The sequence below is a fragment of the Chiloscyllium punctatum genome, chromosome 9, assembly GCF_047496795.1.
Source record: "Chiloscyllium punctatum isolate Juve2018m chromosome 9, sChiPun1.3, whole genome shotgun sequence".
NCBI classification, from domain to species: Eukaryota; Metazoa; Chordata; class Chondrichthyes; order Orectolobiformes; family Hemiscylliidae; genus Chiloscyllium; species Chiloscyllium punctatum.
The window spans coordinates 114597933-114621685 of NC_092747.1; the positions used below are offsets into that span (position 1 = coordinate 114597933).

The 23753-nt window shown below is 43.3% G+C and overlaps 1 protein-coding gene across 1 annotated transcript in view; it reads right to left on the reverse strand.

Annotated features, from left to right (window-relative positions):
• Positions 1-1606: 1606 nt before the first annotated feature.
• LOC140481631 (nectin-3-like) overlaps positions 1607-23753 on the reverse strand; it is a 108393-nt gene continuing 86246 nt past the window's right edge. The window contains exon 8 of the mRNA XM_072578129.1: positions 1607-3110. Within this exon, the coding sequence (XP_072434230.1) occupies positions 2838-3110 (273 nt within the window). The 3' untranslated portion in view covers positions 1607-2837. The remainder of the gene's footprint in view (positions 3111-23753) is intronic.

Here is a 23753-nt window from a genome sequence, read left to right on the forward strand (position 1 = left end):
GGTGCTGAGCTGGAAGGTTGGAAATGGGGTAAGGTGGGGGGGAGGGGAAATGAGGAAACTGGTGAAGTCCACATTGATGTCCTGGGGTTGAAGCATTCCGAGGCGGAAGATAAGACGTTCTTCCTCCAAGCATTAGACGGTGAGGCAGTGGTGGTGGAGGAGGCCCAGGACATGCGTGTCCTCTGCAGAATGGGAGGGGGAGTTGAAATGTTCAGCTACGGAGCGGTGGGGTTGATTGGTGTGGCTGTCCGGGAGATGTTCCCTAAAGAGCTCTGAGAGGAGGTGTCCGGTCTCCCAACATTGAGGAGACCGCATCAGGTGCAATGGATACAATAAGTGACATTTGTGGAAGTGCAGGTGAACCTTTGATAGATGTGGAAGGCTCCTTTGGGGCCTTGGATGGAGGTGAGGGGGGTAAAGTGTGGGAGCAGGTTTTGCAATTCCTGTGTTGGCGGGGAAGATGCCAGGTGGGGAGGGTGAGTTGTTGGGTGTGGACCTCACCAGGTAGTCACAGAGGGAACAGTCTTTGGGGAAAGCAGATAAGGGTGGGGAGGGAAATATATCCCTGGTGGTCGGGTCCGTTTGTGGGTGGTGGAAATATCAGCGGATGATGTCAGCCTCAGGCCGGCTAAAACTCCAATGTGACTGTATAAATGAAACCTGTACTAATAGCATTGGAAGTTATGAATGCAGCTGCCCAGCTGAAACTCATTTAAGCTACTGACATTGTATATTCAAACCACTCTCGACCATATTGTCACCCTCACAACACTCCTATGCCAGTCATCATGAGATGGCACAATTCCATAATCTCATCTGCTCTGTCAACCAAAAACTGTTACTTTGAAATGTTTGTCTGTTCCCCTCTCAAAATGAACCGTATGGATTGCAGTATTGAGCATGTAGTACTGAAATCATCAAACCCTAAGGCACCTATTGCTTTGAGACTGACCCACCTATACCTTCTCAATGGGATCCTCTCCTATCTGATCTATTGCCACTGACAGAAATACCTTTACACGTTTCCTGTATTCAGTAGCTACAGTAAGGGCTTTTGCCCGAAACGTCGATTTTACTGCTTCTCGGATGCTGCCTGAACTGCTGTGCTCTTCCAGCACCACTAATCCAGAATCTGATTTCCAGCATCTGCAGTCATTATTTTTACCTAGTTGATTTTAACCCTACTGCGAATTCTCTTGCAAGGATGCCTGCCTTGAAGAAGTTTTCCTCCTCTCTCTGCAAGAATCTCAGGGAGTCCCTCTCCCACTGCATCTCCCAGGTCATTTCCTCTGCCCTGAAGCTCTTGTGCTACTTTCTCCCCACCCCCACCCTCCTCTCACTTATCTCTCCACCCTTCAGGCTCTCTGCCTGTATTCCTGATGAAGGGCTTTTGCCCGAAACGTCGATTTTACTGCTCCTCGGATGCTGCCTGAACTGCTGTGCTCTTCCAGCACCACTAATCCAGAATCTGGTTTCCAGCATCTGCAGTCATTGCTTTTACCTCATTGGTTTTACCACAGTAATTAACAAGACAAGCTGGAAAGATGAAGAAAAACCAAAAATACTATGCACTTCCAATCCTCCTTCTGTCACCAATGTTTTCTTTATTCAAGTTAAACCCTCTGATCCATGTGTTATCTGCTCACTCTTCCATCATTTTGATGTACCATGTATAATTAGGACTCACCCACTTATGCAACCCCTCACTTGTGATGGAAGAACCCATTCAGTGAAAGAAGCATGTCACTATGTGAAGTGCGCTAATAAACCTGAGGATTCAATGTTAACCTTGTTCCGCTGTTAGATAGATACGTTGGAAGAACTTCCAGTACCCACGACATGGGGCAAGTGAAGCAAAAACGTGCACGGCCCGTGTGCTCAGCTCCCACCCGATATCTGGTCACAACTCATTTCCCTTGACTCCTTCCTCCAGGTAGGTCTGGTTAAAGGTTGGGTGGGGAGGGGGCGGAGGAGTGGAGAAAATAAGTTCTGCAAAGAGGAGAAATAAAAAAGAAAGGAAAAGGAACTGGCGAGCAGAGGAGCTCTGACTGGAGCGTCTTACTCTGCCGCCATCTTGACCTTGATTTTTTTTCAGTTCACGTCTACTGAAGGTAGGTACAGTCATACAACTAATGCAGCAGTGCACTGTGTTTAAACAGAGCTTGTAATATAGAAACCTTCAACGAGACATTTCAAATGAAAATACAGTTCAAGGGTTTAACATGTATATACAATTGATTCAGAATGGGTTCTTCATGATAATAGAGGTAGTTTTTCTATAACATGATGGTTGTGTGCTTGTGCAACCCGGCATTACAGCAAGATCGCACTTTAGAAACAGTGCTTAAAGTGTTGGCAATGTAATCACATTACAGCCTAAATATGGTTTAAAAGTTCGCACTCAAGAAACATTGAATCAAGGTATTTTTCAATGTATAATTTCAGTTACATCACACTGAAAGTTTTTGCTATAAATTCTGTGCCTTAGAATTCTGTCCCTCCACAACCACCTGATGAAGGAGCAGTGCTCCGAAAGCTAGTGCTTCCAATTAAACATGTTGAGCTATAACCTGGCGTGAATTTTAACTTAGTCTTGTTATGACAGTGCACAGGCATTTAATGGTAATCCATTCAGTCAATTGGTCTAGGCATAAACATGGAAAAAGGCCCAGGACTTAAACACTACAGGGCTGCCCATTTAGAGCCCATTAAAGTTATATAACAGTTCTATTTCATTCTTTGTGCCTCATTGTGTATTTACCTAAAACATGTAAACAGGTATAATGACAAAATTGTACATAATTGTAGTTACAGTGAATATTCAACTGACAAGGAACTCATTTTGAAGCGTTGAGGGCTACATGTTCCACCACACAATAAATATTCTGTCCACGAGGCGATTTATTTGGACATAGATAAAACTGACTGGAGATGGTCACAGTCCCATTCGCTGCAGGAGGCCCAATGCTTTGACTAACAGTTCTAATGAAAGGTCCTTCCCAAGTGATACTGGCAGCTAGTTTGGCAAATGCTGCAGGACAGATGACAATGTGGCATTCACTGTAGTCAGAGAGATCATTGGATGTAGCATAAGAGTTGGAGGAGCTAAACTGAGAGAAAAAAAAGTGTAGTTCAGAACATTAAAATTAGAATTATAAGAATCCCTACAGTGCAGAAGCAGGCCATTCAACCCATTGACTCTCCGATCCACTTCCTACTCTATAATCCTGCATTTCCCATTGGCTAATCCAATTAGCCGGCAATCCCTGGACACTATGGGCAATTTAGCATGACCAATCCACCTAACCTGCACATTTTTGGATTCTGGGAGGAAACCTATGCAGACACAGAGAGAATGTGCAGACACTACACAGACAATCGCCCCAGGGTGGAATCAAACCCGGGTCCTGGGTGCCAGGAGGCAGCAGTGCTAAGACACCACGCTGGTGGCTCAGAAAGCTGAAGGCTTAGATAAGGCGACACAATATCTTGTTCAGATTTAGACCTAATTGTAAGTACGTTTATATTCTGCACTGGATCTCTCAATCTCCTACTGTAGTGGACCAATGTAATCTGTCATAAAAAGTGGATAAAACCTGGAAATGGTCAGGTAAAAATAATAAAATGAATGAGTCATTCAGCCCTGTCAAGCCTGTAGAGACTCTGTAAACCACTGGCAAATAGGATCTACAATGCTCTCAAATAAGCACAACATACAAGCATCGGTTTGGAATACAGGTATTCTTGGCATAATCAGGACCGCAGTTTGCCTTTTAACGTCACACCCAGAAATGATCCTATACACTGGAATTTCCACTTCTATTCCCAATATGTGAAAGGAACCATACCTCTTACTTCCTATAGCTCTTCAGGGTGGTTATATTCTCATTCATTTATTGAAGATATTTGTACTTGGTTGCCCTGCACCCGGATAATTCCTGCACAGTTCCTGACATTTTCGCCACGTGCAGCAGACAGGAATTGGTGTCCTGCTTTCTGTCAGGAATCTGCAGGTCCTGCTGAATGGGATGGTGCAGACACGGGACACCAGCACAGTCTAAGATTTCCAATTGAATGAGTCAGTCTCAGCCATCTGGAAGAATGTAGGGAAACAGTCAATGACCTTCGCCAGTCTGTCAGCATGAGTGGGACCGTTTTCTCTCATATACGTCTCATTCAGTCTATCTCTGTTTTCCAGCGGCAGCAGCAACTCGAAGGGTAGGAGCTTATACCAGGGGCCTGCTGGGAGTGGTGAGTCACTGATTTAAACCTTTAAAAACTTACTACGAATGCGGGAGTCCTCCATTTCTGTTTTCCAGCGGCAGCAGCAACTAGAAGGCGGGGGTTTGCACCAGGGGCCTACCGAGAGCAGTGAGTCACTGATTTGTGCTTTTAAATTTAAAGTCAGAGAGCAGAGGTTTTTGGGAAAGGAAGGACTTCTTATTTTTATTTCTGTCCAGCTCTATAAGTCAGTGTTTCCTCAACCTGAGACCCTACCTTTGTAGGGCCTCCCACCCAACCACCTCCTCTAACTTAAAGACCAGGGACATATCAGGTAAACGTCTCTTCTTTTTCACTTTGTGATAACGGGACTAGCAGAGATTGCAGTGCAGGGAGCGCAATGTTCCTCCTGCATGATGTTTGAGATGAGGGACGCCATTAGTGTCCCATCCAAGTACATCTGCAGGAAGTGCACCCAACTCTCATTCCTCCAAGACCGTGTTAGGGAACTGGAGCGGGAGCTGGATGAACTTCGGATCATTCGGGAGGCAGAGGTTGTGATAGATAAAAGTTACAGGGAAGTAGTTACTTCTAGGCACGAAGAAAGTTGGGTGACTGTTCGAAGGGGAAAAAGCAGTCAGTGGAGGGATCACCTGTGGTCGTTCCCCTGAAAAACATGTATACCGTTTTGGATACTGTTGAGGGGGACGACTTACCAGGGGTATGCAGTGGGGCCCAGGTCTCTGGCACAGAGCCTGTCCCTGTTGCACAGAAGGGAAGGAGGGAAAGGAGGAGAGTGTTAGTCACTGGATGTAAGGCAGGATTTTAGGGAGCATTGGGTGGAGGCTGAGACCTAGAACAAACAGAGTTGCTATTTCTGGCTTGTTATCCGTGCCACGTGATAGTGAGGCAAGGAATAGGGAGAGATATCAGCTGAACACGTGACTGCAAGGATGGTCCAGGAGGGAGGGTTTCAGGTTCTTGAATAATTGGGGCTCATGCTGTGGAAGGTAGGACTTGCACAAACAGGACGGTCTTCACTTGAACCAGAGGAGTACTAATATCCAGGGTGGGAAATTTGCTGGTGCTATTCGGGTGGGTTTAAACTAGCTCAGCAGGGGGATGGGAACTGGAAGTGTAGTTGCAGAGCACAGGAGGATGAGAATAGGAAGGACAGGGACAGGATTTCACGGTCACAGGAATGTGCTGGCAGACAGCGAAGTGGTTTGAAGTGTGTCTACTTAAACGCCAGAAGTATCCGAAATAAGGAGGTGAGCTTGCAGCATGGATAGGTACCTACTTCGATATTGTGGCCATTTCGGAGACATGGATAGAGCAGGGTGAGGAATGGATGTTGCAGGTTCCAGAATTTAGATCTTTTATTAAGAACAGGCAAGGCGGTAAAAGAGGGGGATGCGTGGCTTTGTTAGTCAAGGATAGTATAATGATGGCTGAGAGAATTTTTGATGAAGACTCATCTACTGAAGTAGTGTGGGCAGGGGTTAGAAACAGGAGAGGAGAGGTCACACTGCTTGGAGTTTTTGTAGGCCTCTGCAGAGTTCCCGGGAGGTGGAAGAGAAGATTAGCAAAATTATTCTGGGTAAGAGTGAAAGGACCAGGGTGGTCATTATGGGGGACTTTAACTTCCCCAACATTGATTGGAAATGCTATAACTCTAGTACGTCGGATGGATCAGTTTTTGTCCAATGTGTACAGGAGGGTTTCCTGACACAGTATGTTGAAGGGCCGACAAGAGGGGAGGCCACACTGGATCTGGTGCTCGGTAATGAACCAGGCCAGGTGTTTGATTTGGTTGTAGGTGAGCACTTTGGAGAAAGTGACCATAATTCAGTTCCATTTAGTTGAGTGATGGAAAGGGATAGGTACATGCCACAGGTCAAGAGTTATCGACAGGGCAAGGGCGATTATAATGCGATTAAGCAAGAATTAGGATGCATAGAATGGGGTAGCAGAATGCAGGGGATGCAGACAATGGGAACGTGGAGCTGGTTTAAGGAACAGACATTGCGTGTCCTTGATAGGTATGTCCCTGTCAGCCAGGGAGGAAGTGATAAGATAAGGGAACCGTGGTTTGCTACAGAAATTGCATCTCTTGTTATGAAGAAGAACGAGGCTTATGTGTTGATGAGGCAAGATGGTTCAGATGAGGCGATGGAGAGTTACAGATCAGCTAGGAAGGATTTAAAGAGAGAGTTAAGAAGAGCAAAGAGAGAACACGAGCAGTCTTTAGCAAATAGAATAAAGGAGAACCCTTAAGCTTTCTATAAGTATGCGAGGAATAAAAGGATGATTAGGGCAGGAATGGGGCCAGTCAAAGACAGAAGTGGGAAGTTGAGTGTGGACCCTAGGGAGATCGGAGAGGTGCTAAATGAACATTTCTCATTGGTTTTCACTCAGGAAAAGGAGAATATTGTAGAGGAGAAGAATGAGGTATGAGATATTAGACTAGAAAGGATCGAGGTTAGTTACGAACAGGTGTTATCAATTCTAGAAGGAGTGAAGGTAGACAAGTCCCCTGGGCCAGATGGGATTTATCCGAGATTCTCTGGGAAGCTAGGGAGGAAATAGCAGAACTTTGGCTTTGATATTTGAGTTGTCATTGTCTACAGGTTTGGTACCAGAGGACTGGAGGATTGCAAATGTTTTGTCCTTGTTCAAGAAGGGCAGCAGAGATGACCAATGTAATTATAGACCAGTGAGCCTTACTTCTGTTGTAGGAAAGGTTTTGGAAAGAATTATAAGAGATAAGATTTATAATCATCTAGCAAGCAACAATTTGATTTCAGACAGTCAACATGGTTTCGTCAAGGGTAGGTCGTGTATCACAATCCTCATTGAGTTTTTTGAGAAGGTGACCAAGCATGTAGGGTAGGGCAGTTGACATGGTATGCATGGACTTCAGTAAAGCCTTTGATAAGGTTCCACATAGTAGGCTGTTGGAGAAATTGCAGAGGCATAGAATTGAGGGTGATTTAGCAGTTTGGATTAGAAACTGGCTTTCTGAAAGAAGGCAGCGAGTGGTGGTTGATGGAAACTTTTCAGTCTGGAGTCCGGTTACTAGCGGTGTGCCACAAGGATCTGTTTTGGGACCACTGCTGTTTGTCATTTTTATAAATAACTTAGACGCAGGCATAGGTGGATGGATTAGTAAATTTGCAGATGACACTAAAGTCGGTGGAATAGTGGACAATGTGGAAGAATGTTACAGGTTGCAGGGGGACTTGGATAAACTGCAGAATTGGAGCTGAGAGGTGGCAAATGGAGTTAAATGCAGCTAAATGTGAAGTGATGCACTTTGGGAAGAATAACAGGAAGGCAGAATATTGGGTCAATGGAAAGATTCTTGGTAGTGTGGATGTGCAGAGGGATTGTGGAGTCCATGAACATAGATCCCTGGAAGTTGCCACCCAGGTGGATAGTGCTGTTAAGAAGGTATGCAGTGTGTTAGGTTTCACTTCTGGAGGGATTGAGTTTTGGAGCTGCAATAACATGCTGCAACCATACAAAACGCTGGTGTGGCCACACTTGGAATATTGTGTACAGTTCTGGTCCCCATATTTCGGGAAGGACGTGGAAGCATTGGAAAAGGTGCAGAGGAGATTTACCAGGATGTTGCCGAGTCTGGAGGGAAGCTCTTATGAGGAAAGACTGAAAGACTTGAACCTGTTCTCATTGGCAAGAAAGCTAAGAGGGGATTTGATAGAGACATACAAGATGATCAAGGGATTAGATGAGGTAGACAGTGAAAGTCTTTTTTCCTAGGATGATGACGTCAGCATGTATGAGGGGACATAACTACAAATTGAAGGGTGATAGATTTAAGACAGATGTCAGAGGCCGGTTCTTTACGTAGTAAGTGGTAAGGGTGTGAAATGTCCTACCTGCTAATGTAGTCAACTCAGCCACATTAGGGAGATTTAAACAATCGTTAGATAAGTACATGGATGATTTTAGGATAGTGTAGGGGGACGAGCTGAGAATAGTTCACAGGTCGGTGCAACATCGAGGGCCGAAGGGCCTGTTCTGTGCTGTATTGTTCGATGTTCTATGCTACTGTACTCACTTCCCTGCAATTGATGTTCTACCACTCTAGCGACTGCCTGCAGCATCTTTTCCACTCACTGTCACTCACTCCAACTCCCAACAGCATTAATCCTGCATGCCCTCTGTGTTGCTGACTCAGCACATCTCCCAATTTGCAGCAAGAATAACAACTGTGCCACCCACTTCAATCTTCTTTAATATGTCTCTCTCTCTCTCTCTCTCTCTCTTCTCTCTCATTCAGGGAGGAAAACAGCCCACAATGAGACAGAAAGAGTCAAGATGGGTGATGAGCTGCCTGTTATTCATTCCCTCATTCCTTGTGAGGATGGGACTGTGACTGTGACCACTCTGAGTGGCTGACTGACTCTGTCTATGCCACTGGACTAGTACCGGAGGCTGCCCTTGTCTTACTGTATCAGACCCCTGAGCAAAGGCTATCTCCCATGACTTGGCTCAGGCCTGTTGACAAGTACAACAATCTTTCTGACTTGGTGCCTGTGCTAAGTGGCATGCCCAGACAGTAGTACTGAGGTATCCCTAACTAAGTGGGCAAAGCACAAAAAAGCAAGCCCAGTTAATGTAAGGCAGGAAGGCTGTTAGCATCTATGGTAAACATATGGGACTTATTGGGGTTCACAAGAATGATTCTGAAAAAAGGATCCCTATCATGGTTTGACTGTATATTTACTATCCAGCTTCTTGGTATATATTGTATTGATTATAGAACTTCATATCCTTGTTTTGGGGAAAAGTAAAGCTTGTGCTGAATCATTTAAAACAGTCAGGGGAGGAGACCTTGAGCAATTAACTAGCTTTTATTCATGGCCATGGGGACTTACATCTTCATTTGGAGAATGATGTTTCCCCAGTTATTTTTTCTCCACACATAACAACATTTTATTTGTGTATCTGTGTCTTTCTGCATGTGTGCATAGGGGTTTAAAAGGGGGTTAGAGTTTCAACTAGTGGAGTTACATGCTGATAGTTCACAGCTTTGTTTTCCTGTGGCTAGAATTGTTATTTATAATAAACAGTAGTCTGGTCAGTGTCTTTTGTTAATCTGCTTCCATCAGGCAGGTAAACTGGGAACTTTGTACCTTGGCTAAATCATTAACTTTTATGCTAACTCGGGGAGTAGTTGGGCTTGAGAAAAGTCCATACTCCCAAGTAGGTCATAATAGCTTCAGTGAATTTTCTTTCCTTCTCTACCCCATCATAGTCCTGGTGATGGACAAAGTAGTGATTCTCTATGCTTCTTTGGAGAAGTACCTGAGAGAATGCAGAATGCGGTAATCAGCAGGAGCTCTCCTTGATTTTGTTTGACCCTTCTGATTTAATATAGTCTGCAGTCTACGAGGAGGTCTTCATGGTTATGCCCTCGTGACTGTATACGACTGTGCTACTTCATCTAGCACACTTGTATTACTATGCCAGGCTTTTGCTTGTCTCGACTGTAGGACACATCTCCTAATTTTGACACATATTCCCAAATCTTGGTCAGGAGAACTTTGCGGAATTGACAGGCAGACTGTGCTTTTGTGAATTCCATTGCTGAAGGGGTGGTGTGGGGAGATTTGTCCAATGTTATTCACTGAATATTTTTGTAGTGTTTCAATGCAACTGAGTATCTTGCTAAGGCATGTCAGAGAGGAGGTAAGAATCAGTCATATTTCTCTGGGCACGGAGTCATATGCAGGCCACAGCAAATTATCTTCCCAAAAGGAAATTCTTACTCTAGACTAATCAATGCTGTTTTCCATCGCCATCCTAAACCTTATAATGCAATGATCACTGTCCCCTAAATGGTCCTTCGCTATCACTTGATCTACTTGGCACACCTTATTCCAATAACCAGGTCTACAGTGCCCTTTACATGTTGCACAGACCAAACACAGCTGTCGGGAGTTTACCTGAACACAATCTAGGAACACCTGTTCCTCACTGCCACCTACACTACCATATCCGGTTTATATATTAAACCCCCCCCATTAAAACAACTTTATGATGTTTACACTTCTCTAATTGCCTTGCCTTAGTTTAATAGCTGGCGACCACTTATCAATGACAAAGTTCTTGCCAACAGCAAGGTAATTAGTTGTTAGGTAGCTGAAGAACTTGGGCAGGCAGAGAGAAGCTTTTCAGATCAGAAGAGAAACTAATAAGCCTGCAGCGCCCCAAAAAAAACACTCTCTCTCTGTACATTAAACCTGAAGCAGACTCACTTATCTTTCCTGTAGCAGTCAATGCATTTTTAACTTTGAATTCAGATACACCAGAGACCTTTCATTAATATCATCCTGTGCCTTTTGCAAAATAGTGGAAGCATTCAGAAAATGAAAGGTTGAGGAGAAACCTTCGGTTCTGCAAGATCTATCGCCAATAGGGTTTGTGAAGAAAGACTATGGAACAGTTTCTCTAGTTTTCCCTCTGGAATATTGTTTTCTCTGTTTACATTTATCCCTCTGTGTGTGTGTATGGGAGCATTTCTAAGGGGTATAGAGTTTGAATTTGTAGAATTTACATAATTTAGTTTAATTTTTACCTGTAGTTAAATGGGCAGTCAAATACAGATTTCCAGACATCAGAAAAAGATTTATATAGCATCATGCATAACCTTAAATGTCTTACAGATAATTAATTACTTTTGAAGTCTTGTCACTATTTTAATTTAAGAAGTGTATCCAATTTGTGATCAGCTAGCTTCCACCAAAAGTAATTTGACACCTCTGAAGAATATCTAATTATAGTATTTAAATGAGTGGACTTGTTTGTTTAAAAGTTGCATGTATGGAATCAATGCCAAAGGAAGTGGTGGAGGCTGGCACAATTACAACATTCAAAAGGTATCTGGATGGATACATGAATAAGAAGGCTATTCTTGATGAAGGGCTTTGGCCCGAAATGTCGATTTCCCTGCTCTTCCGATACTGCTTGAACTGCTGTGCTTTTCCAGCACCACTCTAATCCAGAATCTGGTTTCCAGCATTTGCAGTCATTGTTTTTACTGAGGGATATGGGCCATGTGCTGGCAAATGGAACTAGATTAATTCAGGACATCTGATCAGCATAGACGAGTTGAATCGAAGGGTCTGTTTCCATGCCGTACATTTTTATGACTCTAAGTTGTACTAATCTGATATCACAGCGAAAAATGAGTTGAGCAGACAAATAAGCTTTCCAATAACTATCTTCAACTCTGAGGCAGTATGGGCTGAGGTTAGAAACAGGAAAAGAGAGGTCACCCTGTTGGGAGTTTTCTCAAGGCCTCCAAAAAGTTCCAGATATGTAGGGGAAAGGATTGCAAGGATGATTCTAGATAGGAGCTAAAGTAACAGGGTAGTTGTTATGAGTAACTTTAATTTTCCAAATATTAACTGTAACCGCTACAGTTTGAGTACTTTAGATGGGTCAGTTTTTGTCCAATCTGTGCAGGAGGATTTTCTAACACAGTATGTACATAGACCAACAAGAGGCGAAGCCACATTGAATTTGGTACTGGGTAATGAACCAGGCCAGGTGTGAGATTTGAAGGTAGTTGAGCACTTTGGAGATAGTGATCACAATTTGGTTACGTTTACTTTAATAATGGAAAGGGATTGGTGTATACCACGGGGAACGGTAATTTTGATGCGATTCGGCAGGATTTAGGATACATAGGATGGAGAAGGAATCTGCAGGGGATGGGCACAATTGAAATGTGGAGCTTGTTCAAGGAACAGCTACTATGTGTCCTTGATAAGTATGTACCTGTCAGGCAGGGAGGAAGTGGTTGACCGAGGGAGCCGTGGTTTACTAAAGAAGTTGAATCTCTTGTCAAGAGGAAGAAGAAGGCTTATGTAAAGATGAGACTTGAAGGCTCAGTTAGGGCACTTGAGAGTTACAAGTTAGCTGGGAAAGATCTAAAGAGCGAGTTAAAGAGCCAGGAGGGGACATGAGAAGTCTTTGGCAGGTAGGTTCAAGAAAAACCCTAAAGCTTTCTATAGGTATGTCATGAATAGAGTAAGATTCAGGCCAGACAAGGACAATACTGGGAAGTTGTGGATGGAGTCCGAGCAGATAGGAGAGGCACTGAATGAATATTTTTCATCAGTATTCACACTGGAAAATGACAATGTTGTCGAGGACAATACTGAGATACAGGCCATTACACTAGATGGAATTGAGGTTTATAAGGACAAGTTGTTAGCAATTCTGGAAAGTGTGAAAATAAATAAGTCCCCTGGGCTGTATGGGATTTATCTAGGATTCTCTGGGAACCTAGGAAGGAGATTGAAGAACCTTTGGTTTGGAGCTTTATGTCTCCATTTTCTACAGAAATAGTGCCAGAAGACTGGAGGAAATCCTTAGAAGAATATAAAGGCAGTAGGAGTATAACTTGAGGGAAATCAGGAGTGCAAAAAGGGTACATGAGATAACTTTGGCAAATAGGGTTAAGTAGAATCCAAAGGATTTTTATAATTACATTGAGGACAAAAAGGTAACTAGGGAGAGAATAGGGCCCCTCAAAGATCAGAAAGGCAGCCAATGTGCGGAGCCACAGGAGATGGGGAGATACTAAACAAGTATTTTGTATTAGCATTTACTGTGGAGAAGGACATGGACAATATAGAATGTGGGGAAATAGGTGGTGACATTTTGAAAAATGGCCATATTACAGAGGAGGAAGTGTTAGATGTCTTGAAATGCATAAAGGTGGAAAAATCCCCAGGATCTCATCAGGTGTACCCTAGAACTCTGTGGGAAGCTAGGGAAGTGATTGCTGGACACCTTGCTGAGATATTCGTATCATCGATAGTCACAGGTGAGGTGCTGGAAGACTGGAGGTTGGCTAACGTGGTGCCACTCTTTAAGAAAGGTGGTAAGGAATAGACAAGGAACTACAGACTGGTGAGGCTGACGTCTGTGTTGGGTAAGTTGTTGGAGGGAATCCTGAGGGGCAGGATGGGCATGTATTTGGAAAGGCAAAGACTGATTAGGGATAGTCAACATGGCTTTGTGCGTGGGAAATCCTGTCTCACAAACTTGATTGAGTTCTTTGAAGAAGTAACAAAGAGGATTGATGAGGGCAGAGTGGTGGATGTGATCTATATGAGCTTCAGTAAGGCATTCAACAAGGATCCCCATGGGAGACTGATTAGCAAGGTTAGATCTCATGGAATACAAGAATAGCCATTTGGATACAGAAATGGCTCGAAGGTCGAAGATAGATGTTGGTGGTGGAGAGTTGCTTTTCAGATTAAAGGCCTGTGACCAGTAGAGTGCCACAAGGATCGATGCTGGGTCCACTATTTTTTGACATTTATATAAATGATTTGGATGTGAAAATAGGTGGTATAGTTAGTAAGCTTGCAGATGACACCAAAATTGGAGGTGTAGTGGACAGCAAAGAAGGTTACCTCAGTGGGATCTTGGAAGATAGAGATTGAATAGCAAATGAGATTACCTACAGTGTGAAAACAGGCCCTTCAGCCCAAGTCCACACCAACCCGCAATCCACCCAGACCCATTCCCTTACATTTACCCCTTCACCTAACACTACGAGCACCATGGCCAATTCACCTAACCTGCACATTTTTGGATTGTGGGAGGAAACCCAGAGCACACCCACGCAGACAATGTGAAAATGCCACACAGTCAGTCGCCTGAGGCAGGAATTGAACCCAGGTCTATAGTGCTGTGAGGTAGCAGTGCTAACCACTGTGCCACCTTGGATCAATGGGCTGAGAAGTGGCAGATGGAGTTTAATTCAGATTAACGCGAGGTGCTACATTTTGGAAAAACAAATCATAGCAGGACTTATACACTTAATGGTAAGGTCCTCGGGAGTGTTGCTGAACAAAGAGACCTTGGAGTGCAGGTTCATAGTTCCTTGAAAGTAGAGTCGCATGTAGATAGGATAGTGAAATCCATACACACCACATCACCTGCTTTACCCTCATTGAGCTGTTGGTCAGCTTCTCAAAGAACTCAAAAGAAATCAACCATTTAGTATGCTTTCCTTTATTGGTCAGAGTATTGAGTACAGGAGTTGGGAGGTCATGTTGCGGGTGTACAGGATATTGCGTACCATCTGGTCTCCTTCCTAATGGAAGGATGTTGTGTAACTTGAAAGGGTTGAGAAAAGATTTAGAAGGATGTTTCCAGGCTTAAGAGGCTGGGGCTGTTTTCCCTGGAGCATCTGAGGCTGAGGGTTGACCTTATAAGAGGTTTACAAAATTATGAGGGGTATGGATAGGGTAAATAGGCAAAGTGTTTTCCCTGGGTCGGGGAGTCCAGAACTAGAGGGCATAGGTTTAGGGTGAGAGGGGAAAGATATAAAAGAGACCTAAGGGGCAACTTTTTCACACACAGGGTGGTACATGTATGGAATGAGCTGCCAGAGGAAGTGGTGGAGGCTGGTAGAATTGTAACATTCAAGAGGCGTTTGGATGGGTATATGAACAGGAAGGGTTTGGAGGGATATGGACCAGGTGCTGGCAGGTAGGACTAGATTGGGTTGGGCTATCTGGTCAGCATGGACGGGTTGGACTGAGGGGTCTGTTTCCATGCTGTACATCTCTATGACTCTATGACTCTATTTCTATACAGTTACCAGTCTCTTCTTTCCTGAGAATCTAGAGGGCGCCAAGGGAAAATGAAGATTGCAGAGTTTTGCCAAATTAATTCTGTGGCTGGCAGGCCTACTCTGTGAGGAGAGGTTTGAGAATACTGGGGCTTAATGCTTTAAAAAAATCCTTACATGCCGTGTGGGCATTATTGGAAAGGCTGGTTTTGATGCCAATTGATAATTGCCTTTGAACTGGTTGGCTCTCAAAGGGGAGGGGTGTGTCTAAGGTAGTTAAGAGATAAGCACATTGCTGTGGGTCTGGATTCACATGGGCCAGATTGGAAACTTTCCTCCTGAAAATACGTTAGAGAACCAGACTGGTTTTTACAACAATGGAAATATGGTCTCTACAGAGACAAAGGAGCAGAATGATATTCCTGCTTCTGTATGGTTGACAGCACAGCCTAATAACCATACAGAGGTTCTACATTATTTGTTGCCCTGACATTCATTGTTTCACAGATACATCCCTAGTTTATTAGGGTACAGTTTTCAGTACTATTTCATGTTTGCATTGTTTTTTTTGACGTGTTACCAAAAATTCATTCATTCGTTTTGTTCGTCAAAATTCTTTGCACAGATATCTCAATGATTTATCCACATCGAATAGCCTTTTTAATTGAATAGTTTAAGTTGTAGTTGAGTTAATAAAGTAATCTTGATTACAGACAGTCTCCATCGCTAGAAAGTACTCATTCACCCACCCAGCCACTCCCCTTCCCACCATCACCATCACCACCAGTCTCTGTCATATTGTCTCTTGATGCAGTGTTTCATTGACAGAATTGTCTCTGGCATAATTTTCATCCTTTGTACAATGTAATAATTTTGCTTTTGTGTTCTCTCTGTGATTCAATACCAATAATAAAATTCAAAACTCAAAACTGGCCACAGTAATCATGGACATCATTGAAATTTGCATAAAATTATATATTTGCATAATAAAGCCACGTTTTATTACAAAGACCTGAAGAAGTCACATGTACATAAGGCCAGATTTCTTGCTACATAGTTCCCTGATAAAAATCACACAACACCAGGTTATAGTCCAACAGGTTCAATTGGAAGCACACTAGCTTTCGGAGCGACGCTCCTTCACTATCACCTGATGAAGGAGTGTCTCTCCGAAAGCTAGTGTGCTTCCAATTAAACCTGTTGGACTATAACCTGGTGTTGTGTGATTTTTAACTTTGTACACCCCAGTCCAACACCGACATCTCCAAATCATAGTTTCCTGATGGTTTATTAAACCCATAACCAAAGCTATTCAAGTAAGATTTCAGTTACATAGCTGCAGATCATTCTCAACAGCTATATATGCAGATTTTCTGGATGTATGCATTCAAAACATAGAACAGTATAGCATAGAAACTAGTTCCGTCTGCCTGCACAAGATCCATATCCTTCTATTCCCTGCCTATTCACCCATTTGTCCAATTGCCTCGTAAGTGTTGCTATTGTATCTGTTTCTACCACCTCCCGTGGTTGTGCTCTGTACATCTCCTTTAATATTGCCACTCTCACCTTAAACATATGCTCCCAAGTATCTGATATTTCCACCAGGGAAAAAGACTCAGACTATCTGTCCTAGTAATGCCTCTTATAATTTTATATTCTTCTGTCAGGTCATCCCACAGCTTCCAACACTCTGTTAAACACAATCCAAGTTTGTCCAATCTTACCTGATAGCTAATATACTCCAATCCAGGCAACATCCTGATAAACCTCTTTTGCACTCTCTCCAATGCGTCCACACCCTTCTTACAGTGTGGGCGACCCAAACTGCACACAATATTCCAAAATGGCCCAACTAAAGTTTTATACATCTGCAATTTGATTTGCCAATTTTTATAATCAATGCCCCAAACAATGAAGGCTAACATGTTTTATGCCTTTTTTACCATGTTACCCACTTGCATTGCCATTTTCAGGGAGCTATGCACTTGCATCCTTCTGTGTATCAATGCTCTTAAAGGTCTTGCCATTTACTTGATACTTTCATTTTGCATTTTGCGCTCCCCCCATAATGCATCATCCCACGCTTGTCCAGATTAAACTCCATCTGCTATTTCTCCACCAGCCTGACATCAGTGATAGGAAAGCTGCTGGAGAAAATACTGAGGGATTGGATCTATTCCCATTCGGAAGAAAATAAGCTAATCAATGATAGGCAACATGATTTTGTGCAGGGAAAACTTAGTAGAATTCTTTGAGGAAGTAACAAAGTTGATTGTTGAGGGAAGGGCTGTAGATGTCATATACATGACATTTGATAAGGTTCCCCATGGTAGGCTGATAGTGAAGGTGAAGTCTCAAGGGTCCAGGGTGTACTAGCTAGAGAAATGGCTGGGCAACAGGAGACAGAGAGTAGTAGTGGAAGGGGGTTTCTCAAAATGGAGACCTGTGACCAGCGGTGTTCCACTGTTGTTTGTGATAAACATAAATGATTTGGAGGAAGGTATAGGTGGCCTGATTAGCAAGTTTGCAGATGACACTAAGGTTGGTGGAGTTGCAGATAGTGTGAGAGACTGTCAGAGGATATAGCAGTATATAGATAGATTGGAGAGCTGGGCAGAGAAATGACAGATGGAATTCAATCTGGGAAAATGCGACATGATGCTTTTTGGAAGATCCACTTCAAGAGCGAACTACACCGTAAATGGAAAACTCCTGGGGAAAATTGATGTGGAAAGAGATCTGAGTGTTCAGATCCATTGTTCCCTGAAGGTGGGGATGCAGGTTAATAGAATGGTCAAGAAAGTATACAACGTGCTTTCCTTCATCAGACGGGGTACTGAGTGCAAGAGTTTACAGGTCATGTTACAGTTGTATAAGACTTTGGTTCAGCCGCATTTGGAATACAGCGTACAGTTCTGGTCACCACATTACCAAAAGGATGTTGATGCTTTGGAGAGTGCACAGAGGAGGTTCACTAGGATATTGCCTGGTATGGAGAATGCCAGCTATGAAGAGAGGTTGAGTGGATTTGGATTATTTTCATTAGAAAGATGCAGATTGTGGGGTGCCCTGATTGTGGTCGACAAAATCATGAGAGGTATATACAGGGTAGCTAGCAAGAAGTTTTTTTCCAGAGTGGGGGACTCAATTACTAGGGATCACAAGTTCAAGGTGAGAGGGGAAAGGTTAACAGGAGAAATGCATGGAAAGTTCTTTATGCAGAGGTTGGTTGCCTGGAACGCGTTGCCAGCAGAGGTGGTAGAGGTGGGCACAATAGCGTCATTTAAGATGTGTCCAGACAGATACATGAATGGGCAGGGAGCCTTAGAAAATAGGTGACAGGTTTAGATGGAGGATTTGGATTGGTGCAGGCTTTGAGGGCTGAAGAGCCTGTACCTATGCTGTAATTTTCTTTGTTCTTTTGTTCTTTGTTCAAACTTTCCAACTGATTTATGTCCTGCTATATCCTTTAGCAACCTTCCTCACTATCCACAACTCCAGCAATTTTCATGTTATGTGCAAACTTACTCATCAGACCATTTATATTTTCATCCAAATCATTTATATATATTATAAACAACAGAGGCCCCAGCACTGATCCTTGCAGAACACCACTGGTCACAGACCTCAGTAAGAAAAACATCCTCGATGTTTTATGACCAAGCCAATTTGGTACCCGTGAATCCAATGTGACTTAATCTTCTGGACCAAGCTACCATGAGGAACCTTGTCAAATGCTTTAGTAAAGTCCATGTAGGAAATATCCACTGCCCTACTCTTATCACTTTTTCACTTCCTCAAACAAAAATCTGATTTGTGAGACAAGTCCTCTCCTGCACAAAACCATGCTGACTATTCCTAACAAGTCCATTTTATCCTAAATATCATTTTCCAAATGTGGGTTTTGATGTCTCCAATATCTAGCCCAACATACAGACACACAACAGTGCCTAATTCCTGTTCTGAAACCAGTTCTGCTTTGTTTTTGATCCTTGGCATTGTGGGTTCCAAAATAATCTCATTGTCAAGGTTTCCTGTCATAAACCTGCCACCAAGAAGCAGGTGTGCGTGCTGATGTTGATCTAATACTTGTGGTACTTCATAATGGGGGGTGGAATTATTGGCACCAGTTTTAGAATTAACACAAATAAGATGTTCTGAATGGATTGTTTTACATACAATGATTCTACGCAATTTATACTGGAAGTGAAAGACAATTCTGAAGGATTAAAACTGCTGAAGTGCCTTAATTCATTCGTTTTGACAGGCTGTGATTCTCATAGTGATGATTTGATCACAAATTGTTTTGGAGATAATATTTCCCCTCCCCAACACAAGAAACAAACTCTGACAGATGGACCTTTATCAGTAAAGTGACAGTTTAGCCAAAATGACGCCCACAACGCATATGTTTTCAGTATTTTATAAAAATACATGCACCTGCTGCTATAAATACTAGCGTACATAAGAAGAACTAGCTTTTATAGTAAGCGTGAGAGGAGGCCTTTTTCAGTGTCAAAAACAGCGTGTTGATATTAGATACCTACCAGCCTCTCAGAACCCCCATAGCAACTCTGTGATACATTTACAGAACACTTCCAAACTTCAGGTGCACCAGCAATATTGAAATGCTGCTGCCCATGTGCTGCACTAGGTTGCATCAGAGGTGCTCTTTTACTCTCTAAATACTCACCCACCTTGGGCTGATCTAGATGCTCACAGTATTCCTGCCGTGTCATGACTTGCTTTGCCTTGCCCTTTTACAATTTGCCACACCAGCCACGTTCACAGTACTTCTGTCTTGCCATGCCACTTAGCACAGACGCAATGCCAGGATGCATGATTGTGAGCAGTCATCAGTCTGGTCAAAGGGGCACAACCTTCAGTCAGGGTTCCCAGTACAGAAAGTTAAGAACAACCTTCGATACCAGTCCAAGTACTTGGGTTTCAAAGTACTATTTAAATGAAGAAAAAATACAGAAAGTTGCAATACATAGGGGCTTCAGGGTACTTGTGCACAAAACACAGAAAGCTAGCTATTTGTAGGTACAGGCAATAAATGCTGGCCAGCCAGTGATGTCCATGTCCCACAGGTGTATAATTAATAAAAGCACACAAGTGCAGAAGGTAATCAGGAAGGCTAACAAAATGTTGGCCCTTATTTCAAGGTGGTTGGAGTGTAAGAGTATGGAAGTCTGACTACAACTGTACAAGATGCTGGTGAGACCACATCTGGTGTACTGTGAGCAGTTTTGGTCCTCATATTTAAGGAAATGTATCACTTCATTGAAAGTAATTCGGAGAAGGTTCACTAGAATGATCCCCAGTATGGAGGGACATGTTTCGAGGGACTATCTTACAAGGAAAGGCTAAACAGATTGGGACTCTACTCACTGGAGTTTAAAAGAATGGAAAGTGATCTAATTGAAACTCAGGATTCTTAAGGGGCTTGATGGGGCAATACTGAGAGGCTTTTTCCCCACATGGGAGAATCTGGGACTAGAGGGTGTACTCTCAGAATCAAGGGAAGCCAATTTAATACTGAACTGAGGAGAAATTTCTTCTTTCATAATTTTGAGTGTTTTTGAAAGTCCATAACTCAGACAGTTGTGAGGTAGATCGATTATTGCTCAGTAGGGGAATCAAAGGTTACAGGGAGGTGCAGGAGTGTGGAAGTGGGAAATGTCAGATCACCTATGATCCTGTTGAATGGTTTAGCACGCTTGAGGCTACTTCTGTTCCTACGTTTTATGGTCTCAGTCAATTTGCTACTCCAGATAGTTATTGTTAGGATCTGCTCCTCAAAGGAGGTGAGGACTCAAATATTGGACAGCCCGAGTATTCCGGAATATCCCCCCCCCCAACATTTGGCTCTTCCTGCCCTATTGTGGGCTGTTTCCCTTGGAATGAGGAAAAGGGAAGAAATGAGTGAGATGAAAGTTGGTGGCACAGCTAGTAGTGCTGGTGTTGTTGGGTGGGATGGTGCTGAGTTGTCCCAAGTAGTGAGTCAGCAGTGGAGAGGCCATGCAAGGTTAGTGATGTGAGGGCCCTTCATCAGGAATGAAGCTGGGAGCCTTGGGGGTGGAGAGATAAATGGGAAAGGGGTGGGGCTGGGGGGATGGTAGCTATGAGTGCAATAAGTAGCTAGAGATGGGGGTAATGGTGATAGGTCAGAGGGGGTAAGTGGGAAAGAAGATGGACAGGAAGGACAGGTCATGAGGGCAGTGCTGAGTGGAAGGTTGGAACTGGGATAAGGTGGGGGGAGGGGAAATGAGGAAACTGGTGAAATCCACATTGATGCCATTGTGTTGGAGGGTCCAGAGGTGGAAGATGAGGCGTTCTTCCTCCAGGCATGCGGTGGTTAGGGAGTGGCGATGGAGGAAGCCCAGGACCTGCATGTCCTTGGTGGAGTGGGAGGGAGAGTTGAAGTGTTCGGCCACGTGGCAGTGGGGTTGGTTGGTGTGGATGTCCCGGGGATGTTCTCTGAAGTGCTCTGTGAGTAGGCGTTCTGTCTCCCCAATATAGAGGAGACCGCATCGGGAGCAACGGATACAATGAATGACTTGTGTGGAAGTGCAGGTAAAACTTTGATGGATGTGGAAAGTTCCTTTGAAGCATTGAAAGGAGGTGAGAGGAGAGGTGTGGACGCAGGTTTTGCAATTCCTGCAGTGGCGGGGCAATGCTGGTACATGGACCTGATGAAGCAGTCTTTATGGAAAGTGGGTAGGGGTGAGGAGAGAAATATATTTCTGCTGGATGGGTCCGTTTGTAGGTGGCTAAGTATGATGTGATGTACTCCCCGTAACCTTTGATTCCCCTACTGAGCAATAATCGATCTACCTCACAACTGTATGTGTTATGGACTTTCAAAAACACTCAAAATTATGAAAGAAGAAATTTCTCCTCAGCTCAGTATTAAATTGGCTTCCCTTGATTCTGAGAGTACACCCTCTAGTCCCAGATTCTCCCATGTGGGGAAAAAGCCTCTCAGTATTGCCCCATCAAGCCCCTTAAGAATCCTGAGTTTCAATGAGATCACTTTCTGTTCTTTTAAACTCCAGTGAGTAGAGTCCCAATCTGTTTAGCCTTTCCTTGTAAGATAGTCCCTCGAAACATGTCCCTCCATACTGGGGATCATTCTAGTGAACCTTCTCCGAATTACTTTCAATGAAGTGATACATTTCCTTAAAAATGAGGACCAAAACTGCTCACAGTACACCAGATGTGGTCTCACCAGCATCTTGTACAGTTGTAGTCAGACTTCCATACTCTTACACTCCAACCACCTTGAAATAAGGGCCAACGTTTTGTTAGCCTTCCTGATTACCTTCTGCACTTGTGTGCTTTTATTAATTATACACCTGTGGGACATGGACATCACTGGCTGGCCAGCATTTATTACCTGTACCTACAAATAGCTAGCTTTCTGTGTTTTGTGCACAAGTACCCTGAAGCCCCTTTGTATTGCAGCTTTCTGTATTTTTTCTTCATTTAAATAGTACTTTGAAACCCAAGTACTTGGACTGGTATCAAAGGTTGTTCTTAACTTTCTGTACTGGGAACCCTGACTGAAGGTTGTGCCCTTTTGACCAGACTGATGACTTCTCACAATCATGCATCCTGGCATTGCGTCTATGCTAAGTGGCATGGCAAGTCAGAAGTACTGTGAACGTGGCTGGTGTTCCACTGAAAAAGGCCTCCTCTCATGCTTACTATAAAAGCTAGTTCTTCTTATGTACGCTAGTATTTGTAGCAGCAGGTGCATGTATTTTTATAAAATACTGAAAACATATGCGTTGTGGGCGACATTGTGGCTAAACTGTCACTTTACTGATAAAGGTCCATCTGTCAGAGTTTGTTTCTTATGTCGGGGAGGGGAAATATTATCTCCCAAACAAATGTGATCAAATCATCACTATGAGAATCACAGCCTGTCACAACGAATGAATTAAGGCACTTCAGCAGTTTTAATCCTTCAGAATTGTCTTTCACTTCCAGTATAAATTGCGTAGAATCATTGTATGTAAAACAATCCATTCAGAACATCTTACTTGTGTTAATTCTAAAACTGGTGCCAATAATTCCACCCCTCATTATGAAGTACCACAAGTATTTGACCAACATCAGCACGCACACCCGCTTCTTGGTGACAGGTTTATGACAGGAAACCTTGACAATGAGATTATTTTGGAACCCACAATGCCAAAGATCAAAAACAAAGCAGAACTGGTTTCAGAACAGGAATTAGGCACTGTTGTGTGTCTGTATGTTGGGCTAGATATTGGAGACATCAAAACCCACATTTGGAAAATGATATTTAGGATAAAATGGACCTGCTAGGAATAGTCAGCGTGGTTTTGTGCAGGAGAGGACTTGTCTCACAAATCAGATTTTTGTTTGAGGAAGTGAAAAAATGATAAGAGTAGGGCAGTGGATATTGCCTACATGGACTTTACTAAAGCATTTGACAAGGTTCCTCATGGTAGCTTGGTCCAGAAGATTAAGTCACATTGGATCCACGGATACCAAATTGGCTTGGTCATAAAACATCGAGGATGTTTTTCTTACTGAGGTCTGTGACCAGTGGTGTTCTGCAAGGATCAGTGCTGGGGCCTCTGTTGTTTATAATATATATAAATGATTTGGATGAAAATATAAATGGTCTGATGAGTAAGTTTGCACATAACATGAAAATTGCTGGAGTTGTGGATAGTAAGGAAGGTTGCTAAAGGATATAGCAGGACATAAATCAGTTGGAAAGTTTGAACAAAGAACAAAAGAACAAAAAAAATTACAGTATAGGAACAGGCTCTTCGGCCCTCAAAGCCTGCACCAATCCAAATCCTCCATCTAAACCTGTCACGTATTTTCTAAAGGTCTGTATCCCTTTGCTCCTTGTCCA